A 22,547-nucleotide genomic window follows, 5' to 3' on the forward strand; every position below is an offset into this window, starting at 1 on the left:
AAGAGGCATTTCCGACCCATAGTGTTCTATATCAAAATTAATATTTCGACGTCTTCTATCATTCCCCGAAAGCATGACCGACTTACAGGAATCACCCTGTATATAACAAAAAAATCTCACTTATCCAACAATTACACCATAGTAACATAAACAACCAAGACAATGAATTAAATTTATTCTGCGTCTATTTAATAGTGTTTGTCATCTATAATATGTAACCATGAAATAAATGTTATGATAAAAATATTTATCTAATAAAACTCAAAGTAATAAAACTACAAATGATTTTCTAATGCTTGTAATACACTACTCGTACAATAAATGTATATATTTATTAGTAAAAAAATATACTATAAACTATAAAGGCACATTTATCACTGAATACATTTCGGTTAATCGATGGCATGTAAATCACAATGCAAATAAAATTTATTTTAACTAATCAACCAAAATAAAATATATGACACCAAAATCCTTAAAATTACATCCCTGTTTGTCCATTATTGCTCTTCTATTAAAACTTCGGTTTTAGAAACCTAGATTAAATCATATGTAGCAATATACAGGCAGGATAAGTAGCAATATTAACTTCGCAATATCGATTGACATTTTATATGTAAAATTATATGGTAAAAGATATCAATCGGCTTTTCTAAAGTAACTTGACACCGTTCTTTTTCGAGAATGAGGTACTCTAAAAATGTCTTTTAGGAAAAATATAAAAAAAAATTACTTAAGTACATCTTTTAACTTTGATGATAAAAATATATCTAACAAAAGTCTGAACTTTTAAGTCCCGTAAAATCACTAATCTAACGTTAATTCAGATTGCTTTCTTTGGTTTTAAGTATAGAGTAGCTAGCGAATACACAGCTTTAGAACTCTTTAGTCTATTAATAAAAAATGGCAATAAAAATTAGATCAATAAAGCCTTAATAAGATTAAAAATAAATAACTAAAAATTGAAAATAAAATTTTGAAATTCTATTTTCTATTCAGTTGATAGAAATTTCCCTACAATTGCACTAATATAGTAACACTAATAATTGTGCTACAAAACTGAAATATGCTTATCAGTCTTCAAAATATTTTGAGATTCTATGATTAACTACAAATGAGTATCCTCATAGGTCATCTTTAATGATGACTTCTTCAGAATAACAACTGAATCCTCAGTATCGCTGATATAACCTTTTTCCCCTGTATAATGAGTAGGATAGAGTAGCAAAGGAGCCACTGAAAATGCTACTAAATCTCTCTTAGGATAGTGGTTTTTCCATGATTCCTGTGGGTGTTTATCAAAAGTATGGGCAAATACTCATCCACTGGCACCTAAAAAATAATTTTAAAATCAAGTTAAGAAGAAATAAAATTTGCTGTACCAATTTTTTTAAAGGTTCGGCTTCAAGGAGTTTTTTGGCACCATTTAAACTGAGGACATAACCCAACGTCCAATAAGAATACCCTACGTGTACAAGATAGTTAGAGCCTTCAACCCAAGGCTCATCTTGATCTTGGAGACGCTTTCTACCAAAATATCTACAAAAATAATTTCCTAACTGTATACAGGGTAACCAACAATTTAGTCTGAAATAGATCAATATCATTTCTAAAGCTTTTTCAGAATAGTAGGTTTTCTATATATAACTTATTTATATATTTTTTTCTATGTTCTATTAAAGGTTACTGAACAGATACAGTTAATAGCACCTTGACAAAATGACAAATCCACCACTTAATACACCCACTTGTAAATACTTACACTAAATCCCAACCTGGCATGTGCATGACTTCAGCCATGGTATATTTAGTTTTTTTCCTAAAATAAGATTCAAATCTAATATCATCTTCCAAAACCAAAGTTTTTTCATATCCATTCTTAACAACCTAAAAAGATTATAAAATAAAAAAAATAAATTACAAAACACTTTAGCTTACATCTTTCCATACTTGATAATGGCTTAAAAAGCAACCTATTTCTCCTAACTTCATGGGCCTACAAATAAATGATCAAGTTTTGATAAGTATAAACTCATGAAATATTAAATTTCATCTCCATACCTTTTATGATACGGATCATAAAAATCAGGCATAAAAGAAATAGATTTTAAAAATGTCTCATTTAATTCCCTAAAAAAGAAAAGATATATTTTTTTTATACATATACAGGGTGTTTCAAAAAACATGTGCCATCTCTGGCGGGAAAATTCTTCACGTAAAAATAAGATTTATTTTTCATATCAACATAGGTCCGATTCTGCTTTGTTACTTAGCTACAGGGTGTTAAAGTCTTAATAATGTTTCGATTTATTATAATTTTCTTCCAAGTATTTTTAGTGATTTGAATGAAATTTTGAGGGTTAAAGTTACTATAAGTGCTACATATTTTAATGCTAAAAAAGTGTCGATAAATTTATCAGGGACGTGCATATGGGTGATCACTGGAATATTTTTCCAAAAAAAAAACATGTGCGCCACTGACTTTTTTCTTTTGATATGAAAATTGTGTAGGCCGTTTAATACCAATTAAAAATTATCTCTTGATATTTTGTCGAATTCGGCCTCCTTGATGATATAAACGCAATGTTATTAATCACAATTAATAAAATTAAAATAAAATTAATAAAATATATATTTTACCTAACTTATTATTAAATATTATTATTATTAGTTATTATTACTATTAGTTCAAATATGAAAAATAAATATTATTTTTACGTGAGGAATCTCCCCACGAGAGATAGCACATGTTTTTTGAAACACCCTGTATACTGTATATAGGGAGGCCCATAGTGTTCTGGCCAAGCTCTATATCAGACGTTCTCTTTGATAATACAATATAGAGGGTGTTTCCTAAATATTCTAAAAAATTTCGTGCTGTGATACCTCATTATGTTTTTAAGAAAAAAAAGTTTATACAAGGTGTCCCAGAAATAAGTGCAAGTATTTTAACTGTTAGTATAACTCAACACAAGAAACACGCCTATGAGGTTTTTCATGAATTTTTTTTTTAAATTCGAAATTTTTTGAAGGATTTTTTTAAATTTTTTTGGTTTTTAGATAAAAAAACATAATTTCTTGATAATATAGCAACATAGGTAGTAGATTAAATTTACAAGAAAGAAAATCCAGAAAAGATCCAGTGGTTCCCAAAATTTGAGCAAAAATCATTTTTTTGGAAATTTTCAAAATAAAATATCTTCGTTATTTTGGACTTATTTGAAAAACGATAAAGAGAAAATATGTTTCTTTTATCGAGATCTACCACCTCTTAAATTACTTGCACTTATTTCTGGGACACCCTGTATAAACATGGGTTCTAAAGTACTTCCTTTGTGATCTACAGGGTGTTAAAAAGTTAAAAAAAAATATTGTTTTTCGAATTTCTAGCAATATGTCTACTACTTTAGATATTTTTTTAAGGGAGTTAAAAGGAGTTTCCAGGTATTAATGCAGTTTTTTCCATTAACTGCTGTTTTCCTACTTGAACCAGTGGCGTCTCTATCCACACAGCCCTGCATTATTTGATTAAAATAAATGGTACGCTGCTGCTTTTTTCGATTTTTTTTTCTTGATTGTCCATTCTTTTTTTAACAAGAACAATCTCTTCAGTTTCTCTTGTACTTCAAACAGTTTTTCAGAAAAAAATAAATTAACTACACTGCACATTGCAAAATCGCTAAAAAAAAAGCATAGATAAAAAGTGATGGGCTTTAACATCTTCTTTTCTTTCTCAATCATCGACGTAGTATTCTCAATCAATACGCAGTGACGTACGATTTATTTTAAACCAATTAATTTTTTTTGTTCAAATTAACTTTTTTTTGTAAAAACATATTAGGAATCACACTCTAATCATTTTTAAACTACTTAAGAAACACTCTCTGTATACTGTACGTCTGTCCGTTCTGTAGCTACGGGGAATCCGTGAGAGGGGAAACGATATTCTCTCGATGTTTTTCGTAAAAAATAGACGACGCGTCCCATCAATAAAAATTCAACAAATTTGCAAGTAGCCAATAAAACAAGTGGGCGGAGCGATTTGCGGTGACGCACTCGTCAAATCGACGTATAAAATATATTGCTGTTTATTTAAATGTTTTTTATCCGCATTCCTTTCATAGACACAGATCCAGCAGATGTACGGTACAGAATAATTCAAACTTTTCAATAGTTGTAGCTTTTAAATGGAACATTATATATTTTTGTTTAGAAAAGGTACTAGATCTATCATGGAATTCTTAAAATACCCATAATACCGTATGAAAAATGGTTGGTTATTATGTAATACATCAAAATTTAATATTGCAAGATTTAAAGAGATAGAAAACAGTACATATGTATGTACTTCTTTGCAATTAAAATAAAATAAATATTTTTCTTTCAAGTTCAACTTAAAATTTAAAATAGATAAACAGATATAGAGGTTTCTGAGAACACTGGACCACCCCATATATTTGCAAACTTACTGCCCATCTACAGCATCTATGGTTTCAACATCCAAGCCCATCTCATCAAAACACTTGTGCATCCTATCTCTTCTATCAGGTCTCCTTCTTAAATTAATCATAAATATTTTATCAAAGTCCATTCGATCTTTTTCTGGTAATTTTATGAACTCCTTAAGCAAATCACTAACATACAAAGAATTTCCTTAAATTTGTATTTATTTATATTCAGTATACACAAAGTATTTAAAATTTAAAAATTCTTTATTAGGTACCTGAATTTAAAACTTCCATTTTTATGTTTAATAAATGATCATCATCATCAACTAACTCTTCACTTGGTTCCAGTGGAACAGGAATGTAACCAAAAACTTCTTCGTTACATAAATATAATGGTATATTGTTAAATCTGGCAGAAAGTGCAAAGACAATTATGTCATCATACGGAATATCATCTGCTTGCAAATTTTCATGTATATAAGTTAGTAAATCTGATTCTGCCCTCCTCAAATCAATCATAACACATGAATGAACCATAGGCACATTATAACAGCTAATATTATTCCTATTTACAATAGGTTTGTATTCGTCAGTTCGATGGTAATAGTAATTATCAGTCATACCATGCCAGAAATTAGAATATAGTCCATTAGACCGAAGCATGGGAGATACAACTGTAAAATTCTTTAATACCAAATAGTTTAATGTTTCTGGATTGGTGAGAAATACATCGGCATCAATAGACTTTAAAAAAATTCAAATTATTAATTTTTGAAAAAAGTAATTAACAGAAAATTACCAAAAGATAGTCAGCCCATATATTCTTGGCAAATTCTAAAGCAGCTTGTCTTTGATTCATAACATGAGTAAATCTACTGTCTGGCCAGTCAGCAATACCGCTTTCACCTTAAAAATTACATTATTTTACAAACAGTATGTTTTTGGATCAAAATATCAGACAACTGTCACTGTCATGTATTCTCTTGTTGGACAAACTATACCTAGTTATATAAACACTTAAATAACATGTTTATAGGTACCTGGAAATGATTTTGCAGTATCTTCAAGTTCTGTATGAATCGAATGATACTCATTTTTTACTGACTCAACCCATAACTTCAAAATATGTATGCTATTATCACTATTATGGTCACTTCTAATCCTAAAAGATAAATCGTCATTCTATACAGATATAATACAGATGAATTAGGAACTATGCAGTTATTTTGAGACCATTTGATAGTTTTGTTTATTAAGGTTATGTTTACACAACCTACATAAAAAAAGGAAAATTGTATGAGATACTTACCACAAAGACATACGATCTTTTGGATAATTCAGTCTTTCGAAATTCGATAAAAAATACGGTAAAGTATGGGCCTTGTTTCTTACCAAAACAGACACAAGAATGGTCGGTTTCTTCAATCCTTGTGTAAACACAGTCACTATTGTAAAAACAAAAAACCACACCCGCTGCATTTTTGCGCATTCAATAAATAACTTACAAGCTTCCTGGCTTTATTAAATAAAAGCCTAGTGCATATTTATCAACTTCCAACCCATAATAACTTCGTGATTATTTGTGGAGATTACGAATACGAATCAAGGTCGTGTCAATATGTGTGAATATGTCACAGAACAGCTGACTGCTGAGAGTGCTGAGCACGCAAACAGCGGCAAACCAAACTATCTCAAAAAAGCGCTCATTTAATGGAGATGATGCGTATTTTTTATTATTTTATGTATAAAAGTAGTACCTATATTCACAGTAGTCTTTGGTATAAAATAAAAGCTGTAATTGTAATAATCCAGAATTTCAATTCGAAAATTTTTACTCATATTTTTTACCTAAAATGTGGGCAGTGTCGCGGCACTTTTAATTTTTTTTAATTGAAATACACAGGGCGATTCAAATAATTACACTGGAGTTATAGTTTTCTAAATACGTAGAATGCTGTATTTTTCTCGATGGATTTCCCAAAAATACCATGCAGTATGTAATAGCGAATGATTTTTGAAATAAGTATGAACATTTTTTTAAATATATACCGCTAGAGAATTTAAAAAAATTAAATGACCTTAAATATGTATAATAAATAAAATATAGATGTTTTTTCTTTAATTTCATTACTAATATTGCTCTAATATTTTGTAAAACAAAACTTGCTTTAAAAATATATAGAAAAAAACAGATATTGGACTCTTTTGGAAGAGTGAGTATACCACCCTGTGTATAATTTTTGAATAAATATTTATTATACATATTAAAATATGATGTTAAAACTTCAGATACGACTGCAAACCGATTTTAAAAATTTTATTCAAGTAAAAATACATCAAAAAAGCAAATACTGGACTCTTTTGGGAGAGTAAGCCACCCTGTATATAATCTTTGAGCAAAATTAAACATATAATATCTTCATTAGGCATATAAAAACTTTAGACACGACTGCAAACCGATTTTATAAATATTATTTAGATAAAAATATATAAAAAAGCAAATATTGGACTCTTTCCGGAGAGTGAGCCACCCTGTATATAATCTTTCAGCAAGATTAAACTCATAATATCTTTATTATACATGTTAAAACTTCAGACAAGACTGCAAACCCATTTTAGAAATGTAAATTAGGTAAAAATATATAAAACAGATATTAGACTCTTTTGAGAGGGTGAGCCACCCTGTATATAATCTTTGAGCAAGATTAAACTTATAATATCTTTATTAGACATGTGAAAACTTCAAATACGACTGCAAACCCATTTTAAAAATTTAAATTTGGTAAAAAAAATATAAAAACAGATATTAGACTCTTTTCAGAGAGTGCATGAGATACCCTGTATATAATCTTTGAGCAAGATTAAACTTATAATATCTTTATTAAGTACGTTAAAACTTTGCTTTAAAAAGTTTCGCTGCAAACCGATTTTAAAAATTTTATTTAGGTAAAAATATATAATATAAAAAAAATGTTAAACTCTTTTGGGAATATAAGCCACCCTGTATATAATCTTTGAGGAAGAATAAATTTATAATATCTAGACATTTTAAAACTTCAGACACACTTATGTTTACACAACCTGCTACATACTACAACCTGCACGACTGCTACGGATTTCAAAAATTTTATGTAGATATACCTATTTTATGGAGGTACAGAAAAAATACCTATTTGAATAAAAAGTAACACGTAAAAGAGACAACAATGAGCGTAAACAATTTGTAAATAGATATGTGTTTAATAACAATAAGTGCTTGCTTCTTGTCGCAAAATTGTTACTGTATATTTTAGTAACAATTTAAGTGAGCCCTGTGTATCTTACGTAATTCATATTAAATAAATTATTATTATTAAATAATTATTATGTAATTCGAACATTATTATTACTTTGAAACAGTGGGGAATCATTCAATATTTATGTTTTAAATATCCAATGTTAGATATTGGATATAAATATATATATAAACTCTCTTAACTTAATATTAGGTACTTACCAAAAGAATTACTTGATGGCGTCGATTTTTCCCATAAAACACTTAAAAAAATGGCGCCCGCACACGATTCTTGCAAATGAAATGGAGTTAAGAGTACAGAAAACCGAAATAATCGCGTTGTTAACAAAAATATTGTCATCACTAGGTACTGTTTCTTGTTATTCACTATTTATTACGTAAAATTTTTGATAACGCGCGTTGATCACATTGAAAATAGTGAACAAAATTTCTAGAATTTCAAAAAGCGAAAGTACGAAATGTTCCAAACTTTAAAAGGATTGCTAGATTGTGATATTTTTTTAAAAAGCGCGTTTATTCAAAAAAAAAGCGACAGGCGCCCCGGCCAACGCCACCTAGACATAAATTGAAATGTGCGCGATGGCGCCATCTAGCGAGTTACGTCATTAATAATTTTGACTCCGTAATTTTCTGAAAAAACGTAAAGAATAATAATATATACTCTAAAAAATAAAAAAAAAAAAAAAAAAAAAAAAAAAAAAAAATAAAAAGAATCTTAATTCATATTCTAAAAATAGTTTTAATTTCTATTAAAAAAATTAGAATGTTTAAAAAATACGACTTCATAAAAAAAATATATATAGGCAACTCAATATACCAAGATCTTTCAAATCTAATCTAACCTCATTTTTTCGGTTTATGGGGGCCTTTTAAAGCGCATTGTTTTTATTATTTTCTTGAATATGTATTATATGTTTATATTATACAAGTATTTATTTAATATGAATATTTTACACAAAGTTTTAAAATGTTTCTAAGAAAAATCTCGAATAAAGGAATACTACAAAGAAATTCTATTAGATCTGTAATAAGAAAGTACAATAATATTAATTTTGAGGATATTCCCGAAGTATCTCCAGGAAAAATAAAGAAAACTTTCAATATAAATGGATTAAGTTTTGAAGAGGGATATAATTTTATCCCAGCAAAGTGTATAATTTAAAATGTAAAAGATGAAACAAAGTCTACTCCAAAAATCTTCAGTGCGACAACAAAATACTGGTACGTATATTGTAATTTAATTCTTAAAATAAATTTGACTTTACGGAATTTCAGGAATGTTTATGTGTGATTCCTGTTCTCATTGCGGACAATGGGACCAGTTTCTAGCGCATTTAGTTATGTTGAAGTCTAAAAATTAAGTGTTAACTTTTGAGAATGACTTTCAAAAAATTCAAAAAGTATAGGTGAAATTTTGAACGAAGTTACAAACCAAACAATTGTATTGAATTCGTTAGATGAAAACGAATTGACAAATATTCTGTCTAAGTTTAGACTTCCTGTAAGTTTAGTTGTATTGTCTCAAGGTTTATTCTTAAAATTTATTTTTAAGGTAATATCTCAAACTGCCATAGAATCTTTAGATATACAAGAATTCACACAAAACACACTTTTATACTTTCCATTAGAGAATGTTGAAAGTAGAGTTGTGGGATATAGAACAGTCCGTTCAAATAATCTGACTGAAACCATAATTCCCGACATAGAATGTGGCGGAGTTCTTACTGCTCGACTATCCAGATCTAAAGATACTGCTCTTTTAGTGCCTACTATTAGAGATTTTTTAATTAATCAATAAAAAATCCAAATGCCAGTATTGTGTGTTTACCAGATGGTGTAAGAACATTATCACAATATGTATTACCAAGTTTAGAAAGGTTTAAAAAAAATACATTATGGATGGGCAGTTTAGTGTTTCTTGGGATTCAGCCAGGCATTTTGCCCACAAGCTCGGAGAAAAAAGATGTTCCTTGATAAAACCTAGTATATTATTACCTCATATACAACCAGAAGAAGATTTTCCAGCAGTTAAAACACTGCTCCAACCTGTATGGCATAAAAGTATTACAACGTTTGGAAGTCTTAGAGCTGATGTTTTATCAGATTTGCAAAATATTGATAAGGTAAAATGGCCTTTATATGTGAAAAAAATGTCATTAATTAAGCTTAAATATAGGTCCAGGGAATTAAATGGAAGAGATACCCTACGCTAAATAAAATATTAAAGGGGCACAAAGAGGGAGTCACAATTTTGACAGGGCTAACTGGATCAGGAAAAACCACTTTTATCAGTGATTATTCACTTGATTTACTTATGCAGGGCGTGATTCTTCAGGCACCGGCATCCTTGACACCTGCTATTTTCAAAAAATATGGTTTATTTAAAAAAAAAAAAAAAAAAAAAAAAAAAAAAAAAAAATATTTTACACTAAATTACGTTTTAATGAATGCTTATATTTCTTTTTTGATAAAAATTCCAAAGTGACTCATAAATTGCATTTAACAAAGTTTTGATAGCTCTTAATAGTGAACAAATTATTGATGATGATATTAAGCACCTGTGGCCGGCGGCAACGGTATACAAGGTGGCCCATTGAAAACGTTCCGCAAGGCATAACGCCAGGGTAATTTTTTTTTTCAGAAAACTAAAACATCGTCAATTTTGTTTTGTGAGTGGGACAACTTCTTTGCCCCAAAATGATTGCAAAATCTTCAACCTTGTTAAAATTTCAACTTTTTTCTAAATAGCAAATATGGCACCCTGCTGCAGCACCGCAACGAAAGAGCTTTCTATTCTTTATATTTCCGTCGTTTTGAAAATCGGTCGAGTCATTGAGAAAAATACAAAGGATTGAAATTTGAAAAGTTTATTTAAGCATTTTTCAGAGTAAATGATAAGGATAAATTACTTCGACCAATTTGCTGTTTTTCCTATTATTTCTAGATGTTTATGCATTTTTTCACTTGCCACAAGGTTGAACGATCATGTGCCGTATAGTTGCTAGATAGCTGTTCTGTGACTTGTGCCTTGAAGTTTTCCTCAATATCGTTAAACTTTTTAATAATTATGGTGTACTCACTCTGCAGAAAAAAGTGGATATAATCGAACTTTATTTTGAAAAAAACAATGAATGTGGCAATCGGTTTGCGCAGATATTCAATGAACGCCATCCTGACAAACACTCCTTTATAAAATCTGTTTGCGACGAAAAGTGTAAATTCTTCACGAAACTGCTATAACGCAAGAGTAGAGGGAAAATTGCAGTAAAATGAAGCTATGGAGGTATTCGTAAAGTTGCCATGGATAGTACGCTGAGTGCAAGAAAATTAGCCAATAAGACCGCGACCGGCGTGAATCTACAGCGTCCAAACGATATTAAAAAACAGTACAAGTTCCACCCGCACAAAATTCAGTTGGTACAAGAATTCAACGAAGACGATTTTGATCGTCGCGGGCTGGTATTTCTGGAAATTCTATTATGGGTCAGTTTAACGATATTGAGACTGCACCTGATCGTTCAACCTTCAAACATCGGAAATAATATGCAGCAAATTGGTCGAAAGAATTCATCCTTATCTTTTAATTTCCGATAAATGCCAAAACTTTTCAAATTTCTGACCCCCTTCCCATTTGAAAAAGTTGGAGGATGACACCCCGCTTAAAGGGTTGGAAGATTTTATAATCATTTTTGGGGCAAAAAGTTGTCCCCCTCACAAACAAATTGACGTGTTTTTGGATTTTGAAAAAAAAAAATATCCTTGGCCGTTATGTTCTGTGGAATTCGCTTTACTTGGCCAAATTCTAGAGTATAGCATATTGTGGTAACAAACGAATAAGCAATGTTTTACCCACCCATTTCAAATATAATTTTTCGTCTTTTATTACTGATATTAGCTGCCCATACACGGAAAGGCCTGGCCTCGATGAAATCTTTGCGTTTGTGGGCAAGACCAAGTCTTTGACAGGCAAAGCCTTTGGCGGACTAAGCCTGTAACAGGCCAAGTCCGCGGACTATAACTATAAAAAACTATTACAGTACTTAAATATCTTGAATTCAAGATTTGGAATGCAAATAATTTCTAGAAATATTTAACTGTTTACGCCACTCATTGATTTAAATTTAATAAACTACTAATTGTACTCGGCTACGGAGTACAATAATACGACTATTATTTTAAACTAAAAAAAAAAAAAATTAGTAAATAATTATTATATTAATCATCGACAAATGATTAAAACATTGAGACATAGTTTATCCCACAAAGCAGCAAATGCTCTAGTATGATATTATTTATTTCTTTTATATTTTATACCTAAAATATCATATGAATTAAAATGGAATATGTATCCATTTTTATATTATCAACATAAAGTTAGGATAAAACTAATCCTCTTTTTCATCAAAATACACTCTTGTGAAATAGTGGAGGAAAAGTCAACATCTAGTTTTGATCCAACGTATAACTGGAGGTAATTATTATAATTTTTCAATTCATTTGAAAAACTAATAAAGAATTTGCTATTTTATAATTTTGGGACTGTTTTAAATGTGCAAAAACGGTCCTATTTACTCTGAACTGGTCATTAAACTACTCTGAACTGCAAAACTACCGCATTCTATTTAAAAAAGACCAATTTTAGTATAAAATATATTTTTACCGTCCCCTATATCTATGAAAATATTCTAAAAATCTTGCATATTTTGTGTAAAAAAAATAGAATTACAAGTCCCAAGCAGAAACCTGCTATACAGTATGTCCTCAGATTGTTTTGTTGAGGATTTTTTTATTATTGACATTTAGAGGAGTTCACCTCATAAAAATTTGGTTCTAAAATTAATCCTGGTTTACTTTTTTCAAATCTCCATACCGTTTTAGAAATTTAAAAAACATGAAATATGGTTGTAAAGTCCTAAAAATCAAAAGGCGTTTCTATGATAATGTCATTTCGATTTCTATCTTTAATACATGGTTTTTATTCGTTTCGATACAAACCATCACATTTTCCGATAACTTATCACCCTATCCGTAGCATTGATCTAAATAAATTTTGTGCTTCTCTTTAACATTTTTAAAAACAGCAAAATATAATAATTAAAATTTAGCAATAACTATCAAAGAACGAAATCGGAATGACACTCACCTATTTCCATGTTTTTTTATTTTCTGAAACGGCGGTAAATTAAAAGGCAACCCAGGATTAACCAGTTTAGAACAAGAAACAATAAAAAATGCATTTTTCCCAAAATGTCAATTAATAATAAAGTGCTTTCCGCAAAGACAATCCAGGGACATACTGGAGATCTTTTTAGAAGACTGGGACGCCCTGTATAAAAAAAAAAAAATTTTTTAATTTTTTCCATTTGTGAAAAACACGTTATGGGCATTTGAAATTCGAAATGCTAGATTGGCTAAAACGATGCTTCAGCAAATGGCTGGTTTCAGCTTGGAGGATAATTTGGACAAGTTTGATGAAATGGCAGATAAATTTGAACACTTGCCACTTTATTTCATGACCTTCCACGGACAGCAAAGTATTAAAGTTGTTATGGAGGTGAGATCATCATTTTTATTATTTAATTCATCATTATGTTATTGGTGTATCTAAAAGAAATTATGTTGTGGTTTTGGTTCACTCTGTATTACTACACTGACAAAGTTAAATATGTTCCTAAATAAGAAGACTAAGGAAGGAGCATATCAAAATCTTAGGTAATACCGCGATGGGCCTCAAATATGGCAGACTTAAATTCCGGTTTATCAAAATGCCCTGAATTTGCTTCAAAATAAAACTATGATGTAGGGTAGACGTGGGTAGACTCAATAATTTGTTGTTTTATGTTACGTTGTGAATAAAATGCTAGTAGTTATTAAAATTGTTATAAAAAATATATAATCAAATAAAAATAGATAGTTATACTGCGAATATTGTCACAAACATCGGATACGCTACCGAAGCAGGTAAGTCAAACTAAATTCTTTGACATCTAATCATAGATAAATGCAACAGTTTAGATTGGAAAGTCGAAAATTCGGTCGCGAAATTATTTAATCGCGACCGCAGACATGGATCTGGTGCTGCTATAGCGGTCGCTAAGAACGGCAAACAAAAACAGAAATAATTTTTCTCTTGTCAAAGTTAATCTTCAAAAATCATAATAAATTATATTATAATATATAATCTAAACCGCTCTCATATAAGAAATTCCGAAAAGTGTTTATAGCATCCATTTTCAAAGTAATTATTGCTATCTTGTGAGTTTAATTCAGGTTTTATCTAACCGGTGATAATTGTGAAAAGTGGCATTAAAAACTAAAAAACTGTGTTTTTGTGAACTGTGAACTGTCAAAACCATCGTGGATCGGTATAATCGTCGCTTCAATTTTTCATAGGTATTTCATATATGTCCTATATAAAATGTGCTATGGCGTAAATACACTGTATTTTATTTATAAAATTAAACGAAATATAATAAATTTTGAGTCAAACAATATTTAAGGGATAATTCCGAAAAAGCCGAACCGCTCCGAAATTTTCAAAAGTTTTTTTTTTTTTTTTTTTTTGTTAAAAAATGGTGTTTACATTATCCTTAAGGGCACTTTCCAATCTAAACTTGTTCTTCATTTATCTATGACGTATCTAAATTCTTTTTTTTTGACATCTAATCTTGACAAGTAATAAATAAAGCTAAAGAAAATATATAATTTAGTCAATTTAAGTGAATTTCATAAATGATCGAATACGCTACGTATTATTATTGAACAGTAGTCACTTACTAGCGAAAAGTTTGCCCATTATTTCACCAATTTTTGCCGAGATCTACCGCATACTACACAACCAACTATTATTTTAGAATCTTTTTTCGATAAATCGCGAAATCACTGTTAATTTAAGCTATGCCACAATTTCCATCTAGATTTACCTTTATACAACTATATCAAAAGAATAAATAATAAATTAATATGTACAATCGTAAAAGACTGATAAATCCACAAAAAATTTCAAACCAAATTGTTAAATGTGTCAAATAAATCAATAACAGAACTGTCAAGGATCCCTACCCTAGAGTGCTTTTATGGCGCTTTTCCGCCCACCATGCATGAATACATGGATAGCATTATGCTCCTTTCTTAGTATTCTTATTCAAAGATATAAGTGCTATACATATTTTATCATTAAAAAGTGCCATCAGATTAACCAGGACGTATATGGCTAATGAAATACTTAAAACACACGCGCCACTGACTTTTTTCGCTTGTTAGCAAAATTGTATAGGCCGTTTAATTCCAATTAAAACTTGTCTTGTTTTTTTTGTCTATTTCATGGCCTGAATGTTCACTATCACCGTTCAACCAAGTTCAATGAAATGGTCTAAAAATACGTCTAATTAAATGTTCTATACCCGCCAAGTCCTATAAAACATGGTTTGTTTACAGATGTCTTGGAAGCATATCTTTAAAATTCATCTAAATGTCATTATTTTTAAATGCATTCTTTAATATTACGAAATTTATAAATATGTTAAAAAAAAAAAAAAAAATTCAATAATAAATTAGATTAACAAATAAAACCAAGCGAATCGCAATATTCGTAATTTCACCTTCATTTAGTTCTTCCCGTCCCAATCTGTTCCAACGCCACCATATTCCAAACGTTCCACCAGCTCGAATTTCAGATGTTCTGAAAGTCAGTGGCGCACTTCTTTGTTTTAGGAATTTATTCCAGTGACAGTCTATATTTATATTTAATTTAAAACCAAACCAAACCAGCCAGATAAACGAAGCAAAATTGCTTAAATATCACCAAAATCGGCCCACTAGAACAAAATATGCTACACCTTTAAAGTACATGAAAAACTAAACTTAAGAAGTAAATAAAGAGAACTTTAGCAATTTACATACTGTATAATATAGCTACAGTTTATTTCATAGGCAGTGGAACACGCAGCTTATGTCCATGATATAGCCCATGTGATTATAGACAACGTACAATTTATGATGGGTACCAGTGAAGACCAAAGACACATGGACAGATTTTTGAGACAAGACGCCATCGTGGCCGCGTTCAGGTCATTTGTTTGCAACAAGAAAAAATTGCCATGTAACTCTAATTATTCATCCAAGGTATAATAAACCAACACTCACAAAAAACTTATAAGTTGTGTATTTATAAATAAATTTTGAACCATTAGAAAAGAAAAGGATGACGAGATGCTAACCACGAGTTCCATTTTCGGAGGTGCCAAAGCTTCCCAAGAGGCGGATAACGTATTAATTATACAAGATAAAAGACTAAGTTCTATGAATGGGAAGAAATATTTACAAGTGAATTTATATATTGCACTCAGTAAAAACATTTTCCGATGCATGTCATCAATCATATCGACGTTGACATTAAAGTCTATATACCTGACTAAATGAAATATTGGCAAAATGTTTAAATTTATAATTTAAGATTGAGCAGCTTTTCATTTGACTTTATAGAGCAAATGATTTAAATAGATATTTTATTAAAATAAAAAAAAAAAATTAGTTTAAACTGAATTTTATCATAGCTATGTTGGCCACATTGCGCCGTTTTCAGCAAGGTTGTCATCACAAAACATCCCCCTTTAGAACTTTTCTTTAATGGCCATAATAAGCGGGAGTAAAAGGCCAACCGCCCGAACAAACACTAGAGACGTCAAATGGTGTAAAATTGCGAAAATTTAATAATCTAATTTTTTTTTTTTTTTCTTTAACTTTTTAATTTTAATTCAATATTCGTTGTTTTCAAATTATATTATTAGACTTTGTTGTATATTGTGAATGTATAACGTTTTCTAGCAACAAATATTTATTGATTTAAACATATTACTTACATATTTAAAATAAAATATTACATATATGTCAGTTGCCATCTAAAATGTCATCTTGATAAAAAGTTAGTTATTGTTAGAAATAGTTAAAATCATGTTAAATATTAAAATTTACAAGTTATAATTAGATATTTGATATTATTTAAAACATAATGGTATTGCTGCAATGTGATATGCAGGTCCAAAACAAAAAAGTGCCGTTATATTGTTCAGTTTCGCTATCAGTCAGTGAAGTTTCAATGATTTTAGTGTTGTCGGATATTTTATTTGTGAAATAGAAATATTACGTTTGGATTGCAAAACTAAAAGTGGAAGTTTTATTGCAATAAGTAAGCGTTTGTCCATTTTATATTTTACTTTTTCATACCTACGACGAATATACATATATTGAAATTTTATAAAAAAAAAACGTTTTATTTAAAAATGTTAGAAAAATGCTTTAAACCTGTAATTGACATATAATTATATGTAATATATTCCATTTAATGTAATATATTAGGTACTTTACAATAAAAATATTTTCTTATTAAATATATATACAGGTATTAATTCGAAATTTCTGATGCGTGCCAACAAACACAGTGCTTATTATTTACTCTATCATGTTATATTTCTCAAAAATAAAAAAAAAAGTTCTAAAGGGGATGTTTTGTGGTTGTCATTTATTATTCGTAATAAATTATCCTATCGTCAATTATTTGCAAGCAATATCATGTTGTTGAATCTTTGTGAGTAATTCTCGTTTACATTTCATAGTCCTTTAAAATTGTGCATTTAAGCACAACAGTTCTTTTAAGAACTAAAATTTTCCAGCTTTTTACTGCATTTCTTGAAATTATTGTGTGTTGAAAATATGCCAAAGCATTTTAACAGTCAGCGCTAAAGAGATTGTAGCTTCCATGATAAACTACTTTGAACGAGAACGTGATAATAGCATACCGCGTGACTTATATAGCGTATGGCGGCTATGCGGCAAAACCGTGCAACGGATTAAATTTGTGTTATATAATGCACGTCCGCTGACTCAAGCGAAGCAACCACTTACACCGCGCGCCGAAGCGCCGTTCGTTGCAGACCTAGAATCCAAAGCGAAGAAATTCTCTTCGGCGCGCTTCGCGTGCCCCAGTGCGCGGTGGTCAGCGGAAACTTTCTTAGTTTTCTCATTTTCGAATTCTATTTTGCCTTGATTACTGATTCGACAGATTGATGTATTACTTAATTGGTACTAGTTGTGTTTTGAATAAGAACCTGTTTATTTTGTTTGAATTTATTTCTTGTAATTTAATTATTGAGATCATAAGGATGTTATTCACGACGAGTACAGGGTGTCCACAAAAAGAGTTATATGATGTTGGGGACCCAAATTATCACAACCCCAACGAATACCGTCTGTGAAGAATGCGTTTGAGTTATTGTTATTTTTAGATCATGTTTGTTTTAAAGATGGTTCCACCAATACGGGATCTAGGAATTTAGAATAACGGAAAGATCTACCCATTTGCAGTGCATACGGCATGTACCAATATAAATTATTTCATTAGTTTTATTTAGACATTATTAAAACCGTTTTGAAACTTGAAACTTGAAAGTCTTTTAACGCCAATTCAAGAAGAAATCTTAGTTTTATTAATTTATAGTTGGTATTAACAAAGAAAGAAGTTCAGCAAGTTTTTGGTGGGAATATTCTACAATACTTTTTAATAAAAATTCTTTTTGATCAAAGCCGCCCTTTCTTAAGCGGCTCAATAATGACCAAATAATATTGTCAATGTTTTTATTGTCAATATTTCATCACATTTGAAAGTTGGTCTGACACGGTCAATACATATATCAACATTAAGTTTTGTGCAGATATTAAAAGTGAATTATACCCTCGATTATACCCTATGCCAAAAATTAAAGATAAAAAAAGCGTGTCATTCTTGGCATTTTGTCAGTGAGTGTCAGTCAGTGAGAAAAATAGAGAAAGCATTTAAGAAAAGACGTTATATAAAAAAAAATGGATATCTAAAAAGAAAAAGGTTCGGCCAACTAAATTTTCTAGAGTACGTTAAGAAACGGGAGCCTGATGATTGTGATCTAAAACTGGTGAAAACAACGACGGTGATGTTCCGTCTTCCGCCATGGTTATGAATAAACTAGTCAAATTTTATCAATCATGCGACCTAACGATCAATATATTGTCAATACGCCTAGCTCCGCCTTTAATATTGTTGAGTATTTTCAGGATCCCGAAATCCATCATCAATATATTGAAAATACATCGTAAAATAAATCAAAAAACAAAAAACAATAATATTATTAATAATCAAAAATATTGACAATATTATTGATCGTGTGAGGGCCGCTTTAAATCTGAATGAAGGTGTATTTTCCACGCATTTTCTTTTTATAATAATGTTATGAATCCAAAATTTTCTTTTCTTCTCACCTATATCTTTTTCTTTAGTATTAGTATAAATAAGAAAATCTCCTCTGAACTGCCAAGCTGAACGTGAGGACAAAATGAAGTTTCATTTATACACCTTTATCAAACCGTCACAGAGATAATACTAAAATTGAAAGGGTCAGCTCAAAACAATTTTAAACTTTAAATACCAACCGCGTACGCAAAACCATGCATAAGTTAGCGGACCCATCAAAAATTCGCCGCGCTGCGCCGCGCTGCGCTTCGCATAAGTGCGCGATATGCTTAAAGGTCCTTTATTACCCCTGACTGCAGTCATAGAAGTAAGTTTGATTGATAAGCACATTACACCACTTTCAAAGTTATTTCTACGTTAGTTTTAATTAAATTTTATGATTATTAATTTGCATTAATAGCAACTCTTTACTTGTTATTACCAGTTAAGGCGTTGTAAGATGTACATCAATAAATTAACCCATAATACCCGGAATAATCTTCATAGTGGACTAGTTTTGCCAATATGTAATAAGTAAAATCAGCTAAAGTAAATGCCACGAATGTTTGGGAGTGATTCATCGCTTGATGAAGAATCGACACGCGCGCTATCATTTTACATTAAAAACGTAAATTTTACCGCAGACGTAGGTTTTAAAAGCCCGGTCTAATCATCTACCTGCGCTCCACCTACTTATTCTAAAATGTTAGCGTGATTGGCAAAGACGATACTATATCGCGTTTTTTGATTGATTCGTTTTTGTGGGTTAGTCCATTGGTGTGCTTGCAGTGAGACCAATGGGGTATTCCATTTTATATTTATAACCAAATATATGTTTCTAATAAGATCGACAGTTAAAACAACAAATTACAACACAGATTATATGACATTTATTATATATGATCGGAAACACCACTGCACTGGAATTAAGTTTGATGTGACCTTGAACAGATTAGTTCACATGGTAACGACCGATGAATCACTCCCCAAACATTCGTGGCGTTTACTATATAAAACAGATAAATAAACTAATTACTAAAATAAAAATATTAGTTATTAAATTAAAATAAAACCTAAAAATCTTTACAAAATGATATAATAAATATATTGTTTCACTCTTAAACAAGATTCAATTTAGCAAATCCATCATAATCTGGCAGCGCTGTCGTTTGTCACTCAAAGTTGATCATGCACCGACAATTGCTTTTGTATTTTACTATAAGTTTATTCTTTTGTGACGTTAATAAATAATTTATGGTGATTACCAAAACAGATATATTGGGTGACTTAGGTGTGATGACGTTAGATTTTGACAAGAAGAGTCTCAGTTTTGCTCAGAAGAAAGCAAGGTTAAAAAACAATGATACAGTAAACGAACCAGTGCCAGAAGATAATGTGATACCTGATAATTAATATTGATTATTAAAAAAAAAAAAAAAAAAAAAAAAAAAAAATCTTTTATTTTTTAATTATGCATTTTATTAAAATATATAAAATTGTTTCATTTAATTAAAGTATGGATTCCTATTTCCAACCACAGACAGAAGGGACAATTTTGACACGTGACGTCCAATTAATTGATAGGAAACAATTTTTTCTTTGAGAAACGATAGGGAAGGAAAATTTGTTATTTCTACTTTTGCTTTTCCTAAAATGTTAGATTAGTTAAACGGGATACAATATGATCTAAAAAAATTATCATGCGAGTCGGACTCATGCACAAAGGGTTCCGTACCATTCATTATCTATACAACATTAAACACTATATTATTATAAACTTTTTTTCCGACTTAGCTGAAATTTCCGAATGCATAATAAGTAATTTAAAAAAAAATGAAGAAATACATTGCTAAAAATTGTATTAATCAATAATAAATATGTGAAAAAGTAAAATAAAGATAAAATTAAAAAAAAAAAAAAAAAAAAAAGTCGCCTTGATCAGATTCGAACCTGCTTTACTACGGCTCCAACGTCATAGCCGCGTAAAGTCCTAACGCTTTAACCACGCGGCCATCGAGGACTCTGGAAAGATTCTATGTAAAATTCTTACTTAAAAGATAATGCTTTAGTTAAAGTACTTTTTTTATTTATAAACATTTATTTAATTCTGTTTTTATCATTTGTTCTTATAGCGGCAACATAGATACATTATCTGTAAAATTTTCAAATGTCTAGCTATAACGGTTCGTAAGATAGACCTTTGTGACAGATGGACGGACAGCGAAGTCTTAGTAATAGGTAATAGGGTTCCCGTTTTTGCCCTTTGGGTACGGAACCCTAAAAAACGACGTCAGCTATGGCTATGAAATCGTAGAGTTTTTTCGGTACATAAAATTATATGAGGAATAAATTAATCGTGCACCTCATTTCCTGCCAACTGACGTCGTTTTTTTTTTCGATCATGCATATGCCAATTCCACTTTATCATAGCCATTGGTCCCTGAGCGACCAACTTATAAACCTAAAAATAATTTTTACAGTGGTTTACCTAACGACGTATCAAATATCAGGGATAAAGCAGGTGTGTACGAAGGAAATATATTTATAACTGCCTAAGACTTAGCTCCATCCTGTAGTGTTGGGTTTCACACCCAAAAATTCTAAACACACACGTGCTTTAATTGGGCTTGATTAGTACTTCTGAACAACATTTGCCATAAAATAGCGAGCAATTTGTTAAAAAACCATATAAATTATATATCACTGTAACGCTAAAATTTCAATCTATATTTCAGGTTTTGTAACGGAATTTTAAATTAAACATTAAATAAAAAAAAAAAAAAAAAAAAAAAACAAGGAATATTTTATTGATGTTTGACCATTAAACTCTAAAAATATAGAAGTTGAAAAAGAACTAAAAATGTGCTACAACATGGATATATAATCTCTTTTATCTAGCCAGTTTACATAAAACGTTAAACGCCAAACGCTTATTTTGCTACTTTTCGGACTATGAAAAGTAAAATGGACTGTTGTTCATCATTAACGGTTCCAGAGTAAGTAAACCGACGCGACGTCCTGCATTATTAGTCCACCCTGTATAACTAAAAAAATATTCAAATAAAAAAAATATATAATATTCTAATAGTTTTAACCACTTTATTCTTGCATTTCCACACTTCATATTAGGTACCAAAAAGTTAGCGTCCAATAAGAAACTTTTTTAATATCGAGTTTTAAAAAATATATTTTTCTTAATAAAACTCATAATAAAAAAAAAAAATTCTACTCACTTTATTATTGAAACTTTCAACATCCCATACAACACACTGATAATTTTATTTCAACTCGTATGCATAATATGCATGCAAAAGTAACTTAACTGGCCTGAGTATTATCAACACTGGAAGAAATATGCACAAAAACAAACCGTTTTTTTCTATTATACTAACAATAAACAAATTACCAAAATACAAAAACCTCTTCATGCTCAGGAAGTATGGCATTCCTGAATTTTAAAATATCTAATAAGAATTATTCATGAACCAGAGCCTAAACAGCCATTTCAAAAAGACTCAAGCATGGCATTCAAATGGCCAAAATC

At 30.1% G+C, this 22,547-nt stretch overlaps 1 protein-coding gene and 1 pseudogene across 1 annotated transcript; one reads left to right on the forward strand and one right to left on the reverse strand.

Moving 5' to 3' along the window:
• Positions 1–282: 282 nt before the first annotated feature.
• LOC115883144 (glycosyltransferase 25 family member-like) lies at positions 283–6,174 on the reverse strand. The gene is given in 11 exon segments (XM_030901459.1): positions 283–1,305; positions 1,308–1,332; positions 1,383–1,539; positions 1,763–1,887; positions 1,939–1,996; positions 2,062–2,130; positions 4,470–4,653; positions 4,724–5,192; positions 5,248–5,354; positions 5,489–5,610; positions 5,758–6,174. Coding segments are annotated over 11 exon segments (1,683 nt in total). The 5' UTR covers positions 5,928–6,174; the 3' UTR covers positions 283–1,108.
• A 2,741-nt stretch (positions 6,175–8,915) lies between these two features.
• LOC115883151 lies at positions 8,916–20,416 on the forward strand (annotated as a pseudogene).
• The last annotated feature ends 2,131 nt before the right edge of the window (positions 20,417–22,547 follow it).

This window comes from Sitophilus oryzae, unplaced genomic scaffold (genome assembly GCF_002938485.1).
Source record: "Sitophilus oryzae breed Bouriz unplaced genomic scaffold, Soryzae_2.0 scaffold_1818_pilon_pilon, whole genome shotgun sequence".
In the NCBI taxonomy this organism is placed as follows: domain Eukaryota; kingdom Metazoa; phylum Arthropoda; class Insecta; order Coleoptera; family Curculionidae; genus Sitophilus; species Sitophilus oryzae.